Raw genomic sequence first — 13,821 nt, forward strand, 5'->3', positions numbered from 1 at the left:
TACTGAGGCATCAGACAGTAACTATACCAACAGTACACAAAAGAGCAGTATTCATGCTTCGGTTTACAGATGAACACGTTTAATCAAATATGGCTACAGCCTAAATAGAAAAAGCCAAAAGGCGCCAAAAAAACTTGTCAGGACGAGATTAGGCATAACACATTAGTGCTTTTCGATGCCACACAACCCAAACAGCAAGGTGAAAGACTTGAAAATGTACTAAGAGACATGCTGAATATTCATGTTCTCAACCAAGTGAAATTGCCAAAGCACACTCATTAAAAGCAAACAGACATACAGTGACCCTATTTGAAACATTCAAACCAGACGACTCATTAATCTTCTCATTTGGAGATGGTGGGCTCATCAATACATCTTTCACTTAGCTCTATCATAGCTCTATCAAGCTGCTTGTATACCCCAATTTAGCTAGCGTGCTAGCTATCAAGATAGAGGGAGGGTGAGACTGTCAAATGTGTTTATTTGCACTCATAAGCCTGATAAAGTTAATGCCTCTCTCTGGGGAAAGCTGAAGATTGTGCTGAAATGCTACAGACTTGCTATCATACCAGACACTGAGCTGCAACCTTGAGCACTGAGCCTCTCCATTTCAGAATAGAAAACATTTTTAATCATCCGACCTAAACTTGCTTGAGTAAGTCAAGTCAGAGGCAAAACACCCTGAAGACTGATCCAAATCCATCACCTTTTTCTATTTCATGAGAAACTGGATAAGACCTTTAGTCCACTAACACTCAGTCAGGCTGCAGGTTGCAAGCCCCCTCCTAGCCACAGGTGTAGCAGCCTGCTGGACCTATAAAAAGATTGTGCAGAGCATCAAACCAGGCATCCCGTGGCCGGAAGGGCCTTGGCATTGATGTGTCGGCACATTGTCTGGAGTCGTTCCAGGTCCAAAACGGACCCAAACAATGTGGCCAACACACACGTAATGCACACAAACACAACGTATGGCGCCCATTCTCTTTGTCAAACAACACAGCTATTCAAGCATTCAGATACAAAGAGATATGCAGCCGTGCTCAGCCTGAGGCTCACACATGCGCTGGCATGTCAGAGAGGCCCGAGAGATGGCCAGAGGTGTGCTGCTCAACACCCACCACATTTGTCCCCCGTGTTCAAAGCGGCTAAATGTGTCCCCCTATTGTCTGCCAGATTATGGCTGTTAAAGGGCATAACCCTACACACACACACACAGACACACACACACACAGAGGGAGTAAGGTCTGGTCAATGGCATCCCTAAGCCATAACACATGTTTTCGAGGGTATTCTTTGACAGGGTGTGGCAGTGTCACAGAAAGGAAATACGAGGCCAGCTTTCAGCCTGTGTCTACAGCATGACACTTCTACTGCTAAAAGAAACACGACCACATGGTAGATTTCTGCACATTGTACAGAAATGGAAATACCCAGGAGGGGACAGCAGTGAGTATTTCACATACATGACTATCATGACCCAAACATCAAAAAGCCAGAATATCTAGAGAGCCCAGATCATGTCACAAATATGCTTATATGGCTTTCATGCATTCTTACAACATTTATTTTTGTCTTCTAGGGCTTTACTGTAGAGAGTGGAAGTAGCCTAGTTCATGTCACAGTTTACTCTGATCTGTCTTCACAAAGCTCCGGGAATCCAGAAGCACAAAATGTTTTCTTCAAAGGATAGGGAAAAGTGCTGGTAGGAGCCTCCAGAACTTAAAGTGATGGATTAACAAATCAGAGACTTTCCTTCAAAAGATTGCCTGCGGTTTCACAGCTGAAGCTGGTTTCCAAATATGTATTCTCAGTATAGAGACTTTGCCCCCAGTTCTTTTATGTAAATTTTCAATGGCAGCAATTCCCCAACCCCTGTGAAACATTTCAAAAGCCTTTGCTTTTTTAACACTGCTTCTTAAAACTAACACGAGCTTCTCACAACGGCACCAACAGGCATTGTTGGACAACACAGACGTCTCACCACCTCAACAAGGGAATGACAACCTGGTGGTGCAGACCACACACACACCTGTACTGCATGCCTGAAGCCTCTGCTGGTGAATACTGACGATGGAGAGAGATATTAGTAAATCTTTCTTCAACAGGTACTCTTCAAAGAGCAGCATTTTGTGGCTGAGAAATTCATCAATGACAACCCACAGTATTGCACGTCTTTTAGCACCAATGAAAGCAGATTGCCATAACATTATGAAAAGTGTGACAAGATGGTGAAGTACTGGTCCACACATTTGAACATGAGCGCACGTGTAGACAGAGCTTTAAAAAAAAGTCAAAAAGCCTAGCTGACTGATGATGAAAAGATCTATTTTCAATCCCTTTACTCCAGAACTGAGGATATTTTTTTTTTCTGGAAACAGTTTTGGAGAGTCTCCGATAAGTTAGTGACCCAGTTATTTTCCCACACAAACCCAGGCTAACAGGGTCATCTCATTAAATATTTCTGTTGCTAGGATGCAAAGAGACAGACACTGCAGCAGGGTTGAAGAGCAGTGTTTCCTCTAGATTTTTTTTTTTTTTTAACAGTGGGGGCAGGCCATCCGCACCCCAAAATATCAGAAGGTTACAAGGCTACATGAAAAAAATGGAATTTCGTTAGAATAGAATAGTTTTCTTAACCTCTATTTACACACAACACAATGGCTCTTTGACTAATTAGGCTTTTTTACTATGGCTTAGACCAGTGTTTCTCAAAGTGTGGTCTGGGGACCACTGGTGATCCACAAGCTATCCCAAGTGGTCCGCAAACAGACATGGTAAAATATAATATAGATGAGTTGTTTGCAATGTTGAACCAACTTGTATGTAAACCCAAGCTATGCCAGTTTAAATCATATGAATTCGCCATGCTAAAATCAACGTAGAGGAAACACTGAAGAGTGTTGCGCAAGTTTAAGTGGCAGAGGTCAAAGTCAGAGGTCAAAGTGTTGTTAAACCTCAACCCTGTCCAAGGGCAGGATCGACCCTTTTTAGGTCTGACGGCTTTCATTAGTCATCCAAGTTAAACCTTTATGCTACAATTTTACAGACATCAAGACCGAGCTAAAAACAACCACCATGGCTGTGCCATTTAGCTGACAGATTGAGCGGAATCCTCCTGAGGTAAATTATCTAATCACTTTGAGTCCCTAAGCTACAGCCCAAAATACGACAAGGAATCTGTGCAGAAAGTCACGGAGACAACAGCTCCCTACAAGTGCATCATTTTGAGGAGTTCAAATGAGCAGAGCCGAGGAGCCGAGAGGACTATCCAACCGGGAGCCTCAGCCGGAGCCATGCCCCATGACAAGTTACGGCATCCTCTTCTTCACCTGTCTGTGATCACAAAGATGTGTCCAAACAAAGGATCTGGGAGGAGAGGGGTTGCCCGTGGAAGCCTTCTAAAAACTGAAATTGAGCCCCTGAAAATGAGCTTTCACATCAGTGTCAATGGCTACAGGACATAATTGTTTTTTTTTGTTTTTTTAAATCACAATTCCTCATACGGAAGTTCAGAGACTTCCCTCCAAAAGTTCAGAGGTTTTTCTATCCCTCCAAATTTTCAGAGGTTTTTCTATGCTATGGCTGATTCAAGTGCTCCCCCATCCTTTGGACAATTGTCAGACAAACGTAGCCTAATCATACCGCACACTCAAAGACACAGGACAGGACATTCAAATACACAGGCCATTCAAAAACAACGGACACAGACAGTCAGACATCACCAAAGTTGACAGTCAGATGACAAAGTAAGAGGACAGCAACGCCTCAGACTCAACCTGGCACTTGCTATAAAATTAGTCACCACTGGCACTGTATTGGTAAACACACTCATGCCACATCAGACTCTGGCACCTTAAACATCACCCCCACCGCACTGTCCTTCTGCCCCACTCACCAACAGAAGAGCCACCTTCTTCATGGTGCGGTTCCCCATAGCTGGCAGAATGTGTGTGTGCGGCTGTGCACTCTTAGGCTTCGCCCTGTGGTCACGTCTGAACTGCAGGGCTGTGCTGAGGAGGGAGACACTGCCTACTCCACTGCTGTCCGTGGAGCGCAAAGGATGGAAATGATTTTCGCTCTAGCATCCTCCCTCCCTTTCTCACTCGCTCACTCCCCCTTCTCCCTCTCCCTGTTCACGATCTGCTCTGTTGCCCGTCGCACAAAGACAGAGGGGGGAAAATATGCGCACAGACACACACAGTCACACACACACACACCTTGCTACATGTTAATGGCAGTGTGAGTCGCACAGTCACACACAAGCACACACATGTTCAGGAAAGGCAGGGGAGCCACATGGCTCAGCAAGAGAGGCACATTCCAAACCTGTGATCGGGGCGGCCACACAAGGACAGTCCGCAAAAGAGACTGCCCCCTGAACCCCAGTCACAGGCTGTGCTGCGTGTTTGTGTGGGGTGGTGTGAGTTGAGCGTGCCTCGTGTGTGAACTCACACTCACACACACACCCCTCATATTATGAGCGGAGCCTCTACTGGGAAAATGGAGGAGGGCACATCTGTTGCATCTATCACAAATACAATAAAATCTCTCTCTCTCTGCCTCTCTCTCTCTGCCTCTCTCTCTCTGCCTCTCTCTCTCTGCCTCTCTCTCTCTGCCTCTCTCTCCCTCTCTCGGTGTGGCCCGAGCGGTCCTGTGATTCACGGCATGTAGAGATGGGCCACTTTGGTTCGAGGTCATTATGTGGAACGCGTGTTTGTCACTTTCCATCGTTAATTATCGTCCTACCGGCTAAGTTGAGAACGACTCTGAGGAAGGACATAAGTACGATAGGAATCAAGCTTGGTTTGGAGTAGCGTGGGGACAGTCAGCACTGTCCTTGACAAAGTCAACACTGAGAATCAAACAAACCACCAACAGCATAATCACCACCACCCACACTGCAATCACCATCTAATCTTAAGCAGCAGCCACCTACAGAAACTTCATTAGAGTTCGCTACGCGCACAACTCCACACTGAAATAGCCTGGCTGCCACGGGCCTCCCAGAATTCATCACCTTCTCATTCTGTGTCGCATACGTCGCTGGTGCCGTCGGCAGCGAACAAGAGCGCGTGGATCAAATATACCAGCAACATTTGTCTGAAATGTCAGCCACCGGTCACGGCGCAGCAGCATATGTGGGTCAGCGGCGGACCCGCTCACTAGCGCCACATTCGGGGAGCCTTGACCGTGCGGAGCTTCAAGGAGTTCTGTACGCATCCATAACAGGAAATCTAATTACTCTGTTATAACAGATGGCAGCGACCACTGAGCTGATGCACGTGTACAGTATGCCAGTGCAGTATGCCAGCTGCCTTGCTGACTCACCATGGGGGCAAAGACCAAAGCACAAGCGACATCCATAACCCTGACGTCATAAGTCTTTGGTATTGGGGAAACAGATATTGGTTGAAATGTCACATTCAAGGGTGCAATACACCATTTATTCTATTTGCAACAGTATTTTACCACCAGCAGAGGGCGCTATTGAACAATAAATGGACAACAGTACTTTGGGGTTAACACTTCAGTAAAGGTGGGTGCGCACCGGCTAAGAAGGTTGCACTCTTTTCTAAAGACTCTTTTCCAGTGATAATCTAACTGGTGTAACAGACAGGTGTCAGAGTCATGCCATACGCTGATCTGTTCCTCTCTGGGCCTGGCCTCTGACAGCTCCATGAGCACCATCCCATTTCTTAAGCCGACCATATGCATGCGAAAGGAGAAGGTCGTCTCCACCTAGTACACACATCAATGTCGTTCTCCTCATCAGTGCTGACTAGCTCTAGATCAACACTCTTCTCGGGAGTTTCACTGACACCTGACTATGGTGTAATAGTGCACTCTACAGACAATCATTTCCTCTTATTCCAACTGGAGGACTTGCAGTTTGGCTACCCAAATAATTTTAGACAGGGCATTCAAATTTTACTCTTTATATCCGCGAAAGACAAGGGCAAGTTATGCAAATTAAGGTTTGGGCATGAGCTGCTTATCTGCTGAACTGATCCATCACAGATCACTGACAGAGCATCACACAATGAACAGTCTAGGCCAGTGGTCCCCAAACTTTTTCTTCCGAGGGCCAGCTCACTATGCCTGGCTCTAAGAGAGGGCCAGAGACTCGGAGTATATCAGTAACCATAAATAGCTTAGCGCTGTGAACAAAGGCAGTCTACCTTAGTTGAATATTCCATTACATTTAATCTATAGGCTATTGCAATTTAATACCATTGTTTATCTGTGTTTATATTGCCATCTTGCCATATCAGTGTAAAATCTAGCTCAAATGAAATAATACTAATAATAGCATTCTCAAAACTATAAGCAGGGAGTCCCAAAAGTATATTTTGAACTCTGAACTTTGCATACACAGCTCAAGTTGTGAACAAGCAATATCCTACAAATTTAAAGTTCTCAAACTATGAGTTTTATGAAGTGGTGGCAGAAACATCTGAAATGACCACCATTCTAACTTTCACTCACCTGATGAGAACTTTGTGAACTCTGTATGAATATTTGAACGAGTGGATAAAAAATAAAAATAATTATACTAGAAAGTTCCAGAATTATGACTTGAATAGAAGTTAGTTAGTTCTTAACAATTAATTGATAAACTTTTAAAATACTTTGAGCACTGATGCAGTCAGCAGAGGCCTCTTACATTGTTTGCAGGTAGGCCTACTATACATTTCATTCCGTTTTCAATGGCAAACGCGAAACAGCGCCAAAACAACCACCAGTGGACAAAAAGAGTATTACACGTGTACTGTTAAGACCCGCCATAGAGAATGAATGGGGGAAATTACTATAACCTACTATTAGGTTATAGTTTGACGATGTCGTACTCCCGTGCCGGCCGGATCCTATATACCACGGACATGTTTTGGGGGGCCACATAAAATGAGGTGGCGGGCCGCATCCGGCCCGCGGGCCGTAGTTTGGGGACCACTGGTCTAGGCTTTTAACGGAGGGTATAGATCAGTGCTTACCTTCCTCTTGAGAAGTGAGGCTGGAGTCTGATGTGGTCTTCCTGACGGGGCATCCACGTTGTCAGTAGAGTCTGCTACACTGTTCTTTAGGGAGGGGAGGCCCTCTTCCCCTTCCTCTTCCTCCTCTTCCTCCTCTCGCTCACTCTCATCCGAGTTTTCAAACTCGTCACTGTCCTGGTCCATCTCCTCCTCCTCGCCCCCCTCCTCCTCCTGGGCCCCTGGGCCTCCCTCCGTCTCCCGTTCTGTCCTTTCCTCCTCGGCTCTGTGCCGCGCTGCTCCTCCTTCCCCCGTGCTGCTGCTGCTGTTGTTGTTCTCCTCCTCCCCCTCCTCTTCCTCCTCCTCTTCCTCCTGGTCCTGCCGGCGTCGGTCCTCCGCTGCCCAGCACGCTCCCTGCTCCGCTCCGTTCAGCTCACTGCGCTGCCTCTGGGGGGCGCCCTCACCACGATCCTCATTGCTGTCCATCTCTCCCGAGGGCCACGTCTCCTCCTCTTCCTCTTCTTCCTCCTCCTCCTCCTCCTCGTCTTCATCGCCCTCTTCTTCATCGCCCTCCTCTTCCTCCTCCTCGCCCTCCTCTTCCTCCTCTCCGTCTCGGACAGGCTGGCCTGCGGGGGCCGCTGCTGTTGCTGTTGCTTCTGCGGCTCTGGGTCGTTCCTGCTCTTCATCCTCCAGCACGCGGTTCATGTTCTCCTCCTCGTCAGCCTCCTGGCCCGGCTGGTGTGCCGAGGCCGTGCCCGAGGCCGCTGCCACCGCCGCGCGGGCCGAGGAGCCGTTACCTCGACCCCCCGGCCCTGGCCGTGGCCGCGGCCCCCCCCCTCCGCCTGCTGCCCCCCGACAGCAGATCCTGGTTCATTTCCAAAAGCCAGCTTGCTACCTCCTGCACCTTCACTAAGCTGTCTGAGGAGGAGAAAGGCTTGGCATTCTGAAAAAGAGGAGAGAAAAACTGTATAATATTCATATACCACAACAGACTTTGGAATCATACTACACATCACCATTTCATGTGATATTTGAACCCTCAACACTCTTGTCTTCCACTTGACTTTGGCATGTTGAGGTATCAGAACATGAACAAAACATGAACTAACATTGTCATAGCCAGTGTTTCATGTTTAAAACATATGTTGGGAAATGTGAGCAAGGTGACAATCATAATCAAAAGAGTTGAGGAATCAACTCTTCCCTGTCCATTTCTGCAATTACAGTTTTTGGCCACAGGGGGGCATATGAGCTCAAAGAGTGTCCAGGGTCAGTGAGCCTTCAGGTACTTATACTAAACTGCTCTGCACTTCTCTGGTCTGCAGCTGAAGCCCACAGCCTGGAGCTTAGGGGAGGGATACAGTCTGTTCAGAAGAGGAGTATACAGTCTGTGAAATGTGTGTCCTTCACCTCAATCACCTGGCATCATCAGCTTTGTTTCAGCTTAGTCATCTGTGACTTTTTCCAGTTCAGTTACAAACAATTGCGTGTGTGTGTGTGTGTCCGAGTGAGAGATTGGTATCAGTGTTTTGCCAGGAGATGGTAAGACACACACACCTTGAGCTTTTGCACTTCTTAGACGACAGCACACAGAAGCCTGCAGCTTATTTCTCGCTCAGTGCTCTATGCTCTGCGCTCTACTGCACAGCTCTAGCTGAACTCCTCTGAGGCCAGGGAAGCCGTTTACAGGGAGGGCGTGATTGAAGTAGCAGCGTTGCACTCCTAGTTGATTTGTAATGCGGGAAACCCTGATTACACAAGGTTGAACTCATCACAGAGCTCAGTCTGCACCACGCTACCAATCACACTCCATCTCCACCATCCCAAACATATGCACCCTGCTTTGCAGATTGTGTTTTATTAACAGTTCTTTTGGCCAAGTACAACAGAAAATCTCTAATATGTAAAAATAAAAAAAATGGGGAAGAGAACCCAGAGGATAAAAGGCACACAAAAAGGTTTCAAGAGACTCATGTCTAAGTGCTATGACTTGATCATCAAGACGTGAATGCACTCATTAAAGTAAACTAGTCATTCTTCAGTGCCGTTTGGCTATTTTAAGGTAAAGAAACCAGAGATAGTGCACTATTGTGCTGTGCCCTCATGACTGCTATGCTGCAGTGGCTGAACAGTGGCAGAGATTCTTTAGGAGTATATGCATTAAGGAGGCGAGAGGGAAAGAAAGAGAGAGAGGAGAGAGAGAGAGAGAGAGAGAGAGAGAGAGAGAGAGAAAGAAAGAGAGAGAGAGAGAACGAGAGAGAGAGAGAGAGAGAGAGAGAGAGAACGAGAGAGGGAGAGGGAGGGAGAGAGAGAGAGAGAGAGAGAGAACGAGAGAGAGAGAGAGAGAGAGAACGAGAGAGGGAGAGGGAGGGAGAGAGAGAGAGAGAACGAGAGAGAGAGAACGAGAGAGAGAGAGAGAGAGAGAGAGAGAGGGAGGGAGGGGAGGGGGGGGGGGGGAGAGAGAGAAAATAATGTAAACCAGATGGGCCATGTTCTCACAGCAAACAAATGCATGCTTTTAATGTGCCCATAGATAACCCCCTGAGAGTGGCTTCCCCACTTAGCACAACTCATTTAGCTACTGGTCCACTATTTAAAACACAGAGCATTAGGCCCACTTCAAATCAAACGTCCTGCAAGCAGTTGTATCTGTGTCAAGAGATCCACCGGAGAACAGTGCGCATGATGGCACAGTTTGATGGAAGCCCTTTTATGTGGTTCACACATCAGAAGAGTTACAAGCTGAGCTATTCTCCGTGCTGTAACTTATTTTACAGAGACAGGCACGCTCATCCCAGCTGCAAACGAAAGTCATACAACAGCATGGTGTGAGGGGGAGAGAAACCGTCTTGCCAGTCCAAGTAACTTAACAGCAATACAATATGCCTACATTGTTAGTCACAAATACTGAGTGAGTACACTTGCAAACTTCCTATTCAAGTTTAACATAAAGGTTTTTTATGTTCTCATAGAGAATTATCACAGCATTGGCCATGTTTGAGTGATGTGCATGAGATGGTAATCTGCACTGTGCGTGGGATCTCTCAGGCCAGACTACAGGAGTCAAGTCTGGGAACATTTCCCAGTTCCACTAATCAATACCATCAGCATTCACTGCAGCCTAGAGATAAACACAAAAACAAATCAACAGCAATGTACTGTATCTGGACCCATTGCCGAAATGTCAATCACCTTCACATCTGACCTGTAATCTTAGGATGGCAGCAATAATCATGCAAGTCTAAAAATTCATCTTTCTGCCTCTTCGCACTGAAAACTGCAAAAACACTCATTTTTGGGGTTGTCTGTTGCACTGTAACCAAAAGACAGCACTGGTCAGGACTCAAGAGGAGTGGTCACAGAGGTGACGTACAATGCAGAACAAGAAATGACACACAACTACAAGATACAACATCAACACTACCAAACCAGGTTTGGCAGAAAATGTACATATATAAGGGATAATGGACGACACGGCATTCGGTTCACGGAAATAAATGCACGTTCGAGGTTGAAAAAGGGCCCCGATGTGCAGCAGAGGTGAATTAATATACAAGTGTGATACGGCCATAAGAAATTGGATCTACTTTATAGGTGTGCTAATAACATTAATACACGTTCTAAATAACGCAGAACAATGGGAAATTCAACCAAGCAGTGGAATAAGCTCGAACAAATAGCATTTAGCAAAAGCAATTTGCTGATCTTACTCCTCCTGATGGTCGATCATTGATTGGTTGCCTGCACCACGACACACAGCAAACTTGCCAACCACCTGTCACAGCTATCAGCGGAGAACACCTTTATCTTAAAAACCTTGTGTGTCCTTTTCAGTCGGCCAGAGATGGAGCTGGCAATCTCAGTAAGTGAACAATCATTCTAGTAGATAATTTGTTTTTCACAGAGAGCAGTGGAGAGCGGGAGACAGACCGATACACGGCACTCAACCAAAGTCCTTTTAGGCAAGTCCCTCCACTCGGCGGCCATTTGACAACGCTTTTTGGGCACTCGTCGGGCATCCATTTCGGTAGAAATGCGCGTGCGCAAGGCTTCACGACACCAATCTTGCTCCAGCGGCGAGATCACAACACATGATTGGCACGATGTCTTCACAACACACCATATGATTGGCTCAATGTATCCACATCACACCACATGGTTGGCTCAATGTATGTACATGTCGACGTTTTGCCGAGGAAGGGGTGGGATATGTGCAGACAACGGCCATATTGGCGTGACAAACTAGCCCCATGCATTTCTATGGAATATTTTTTGAGTGCTGTGTCTCCACATTAGAAAGTCTCTGACTCAACTGCTTTGCTGTGTGCAGTGTTCACTCTGGCCACATGCAGCTCCTCAAATGTTGGCACTCCTTAGTAGGGGAGAAATGGAATGTCCAACTGGGTTTTCTTCTGTTAGGAGGTCACTATGGTGATCTAAACTGATCATGCAAAGCTGACTGACACAAACAAAGTGTGGACATTTGACTTGGAGACACCAGAGAGTCATGAAAGCAGTGTCATCAAGATAATCCCTCATGACAGGAATTATTTACTTAATCTGTGGATGCCAACACTGGGACCATGCTACTATTTCACTACCATCAGATAACAGAGTAAACAAACTCTGCATGACTAGGGCAACAATACGGAACGGATACTCCAACAATGCAGAGCTCTTGTTCACATCAGATTATTTGTGCGAGGGATGGCACAGCGGTCACAGTGGGAGACAGGCAGGGAAAACGGCAGAGCGAGTCGCTTCCTGTAGCCGAGCCCCACTTCCATTATGAGAGGCTATAAAACATCCGACTTTCCAGTTGAGCTCTGGCTCTTGTCCAGCCACGCATGGACCGAGACAGAGCGGAAGACGGAGAGGGCGAGGCGGGCGGGGGGAGCGAATGAGAGTGCACTCTGGGATGAGTCTCCGATAGCGGTGTGAAGCGCTGCGTGTCATTGCTATACTTATTACCGCGCTGTACACCTCTATGACAGGTCATTTATCTGTATCTAAGGCCAGAGGAAGCCAACGTCCGGAGAGCACACGCACACACTCTCACTCACTCGCTCTCAATTTCAGTTCTACTGCCTACTTCACCCACTCTTAATCAGAATCAAGTTAAAGAGGCTTAATATAATAACGGTGTGTCGTGTGGTTTTCTTTCTTAATTTTGGCAGCCACTGAAAGGTTCTGGTGTACAGTAATTCAGTTACATCACTGTCGCAAAAATGAATCACAGCTTTCTCCGGTGGCCAAAGACAACAGGATATACAGTACAAGGGACACAGCTTTTTGACTGTAGGGCAAAAATAGCTATGACTGCACAAAAGCACATCAAATTGGTAAACTGTGTTTTAAAAAAGCACTGATTATAGCTCAAAATCTAGCTTGCTTTTTGAGTAGCTGGGCAGCTGGCTCTTTGTAAATGAAATGTTGCTCAGGTCCCACAAAAACTATAGTTGTGGTAGTTTGGCAGGAACCATATGTATTGCCACATAACCAATACTTATGCCATATGAAAAGAACCTGATATTACGGACTGCGTTCCAACCAACACATCTCTTCAATAGCCTCTCATACTGTACGCTCAGCTGGCACGGGGACAACTAAACCGACCGACCAGCAAGCACAACTCTGATAGTTTAAAAAGAGAGCTAGCATTTTGTGTCATTTCCTGTGAAATTTTAGCACCTGACGACCTTGAGGAGTGTGTGTATGTGTGTGTGAGAAGAGAGCATTTCAGGCAAGCATTACATCCATCTCCAGTTGCAGTCCAGTAGTCCCCAGGGACCTGTAGTTCATAGCAGCTACCACGGCGAGCGGAAGGCTATGAATAGCCCAATTTGCCCTGCACCTTACTGGAGAACAAAGTCTCCGTAATTAGACTTGAGAGTTGCATGTTGTTATTGTTGTGGAGACGATCACTGTGGTGCACAGGAGTGGAGGGGCACACGCACGCCAAGACGTCCTGGGAAAGCGGCTGGCATGGGGGCAGACCGGATGGCAGGGGGGAGCGGTTTCATTCCACAGCAGTTTAAAATAGAACCTTAAACATGTCCAGCAGATCTATTAAAGAGGAAATGACTGGGCCACAGAGCCTCAGGCAGGTGTACTGGTCAGAGTTCTGCTTCTTGTGCTTAGATTTGTGCCATCTACACTGCCGTGGCCATTTGTAACTGGATATTTCATTAAAAGGGAGGGGAAAAATCAAATGTAAGGGAATAACAAGCAATCTGGGGTGACCAAACAGGATGCTCTAATTCAGATGGCTCTGGATTCAGAAAATCTCATAAACCATCTGGACCATCTGGAAAGGCCGACTCCTGCTAAAAAGCCTGCTTTTGCTCTCTCGCTGCTTTCGTGTGATCTGGTGAGGAGTTGAGGAGGAGAGACAGGCTCAGGTCTGTGTCCTTGACAAACGTCCTTCGAGTTCCCATAGGGTCAGTGCTGCTGCTGTGGGGGGCCGTGCAGAGGCAGGGGGGCATCAGCAGAGAGGACAGCTGAGGAGAGAGGACCCTAACCCTAACCCATACATGAGTGCACACATCAAAAGACTATTTTATTAGTCTTGTTCTTCATGAGGGAATGTGACATGTACTCATCTACAACACGTAGGCCATCACAATAGGAGTAGGCTAATACATTAATTCTAGAATCAATTAAATAAAAAGATGTGTACAACTGTGTCAGGCAGTGTGCCATGACTAACAGTATCAGCCAAAACAAGGTGGAAGAAACGCAATGTTGCAGCCACAGATGTGAACACATGTACACACACACACAGAATGTTTGTTTGTTTGTTTGTTTAATTTAAGGCCATTTCAGCAATGTAGGCTATTTAATGGCCAGAGTA

The 13,821-nt window shown here is 46.5% G+C and overlaps 1 protein-coding gene across 7 annotated transcripts in view; it reads right to left on the bottom strand.

The window, feature by feature from the left end:
• Positions 1–13,821, bottom strand: part of fbxw7 (F-box and WD repeat domain containing 7) — a 132,261-nt gene that overhangs the window by 72,032 nt on the left and 46,408 nt on the right. For 6 of the 7 annotated variants that reach the window (XR_006032192.1, XR_006032191.1, XR_006032190.1 and 3 more), the window contains one exon: positions 6,993–7,911. Coding sequence is in view for 4 of the 7 variants with exons in the window: in XM_042094162.1 (XP_041950096.1) it covers positions 6,993–7,673 (681 nt within the window). In the remaining 3 variants the exon portion in view is untranslated. The remainder of the gene's footprint in view (positions 1–6,992; positions 7,912–13,821) is intronic. The other variant, XM_042094165.1, reaches the window with a different exon arrangement.

Source organism: Alosa sapidissima, chromosome 1 (genome assembly GCF_018492685.1).
Source record: "Alosa sapidissima isolate fAloSap1 chromosome 1, fAloSap1.pri, whole genome shotgun sequence".
NCBI classification, from domain to species: domain Eukaryota; kingdom Metazoa; phylum Chordata; class Actinopteri; order Clupeiformes; family Clupeidae; genus Alosa; species Alosa sapidissima.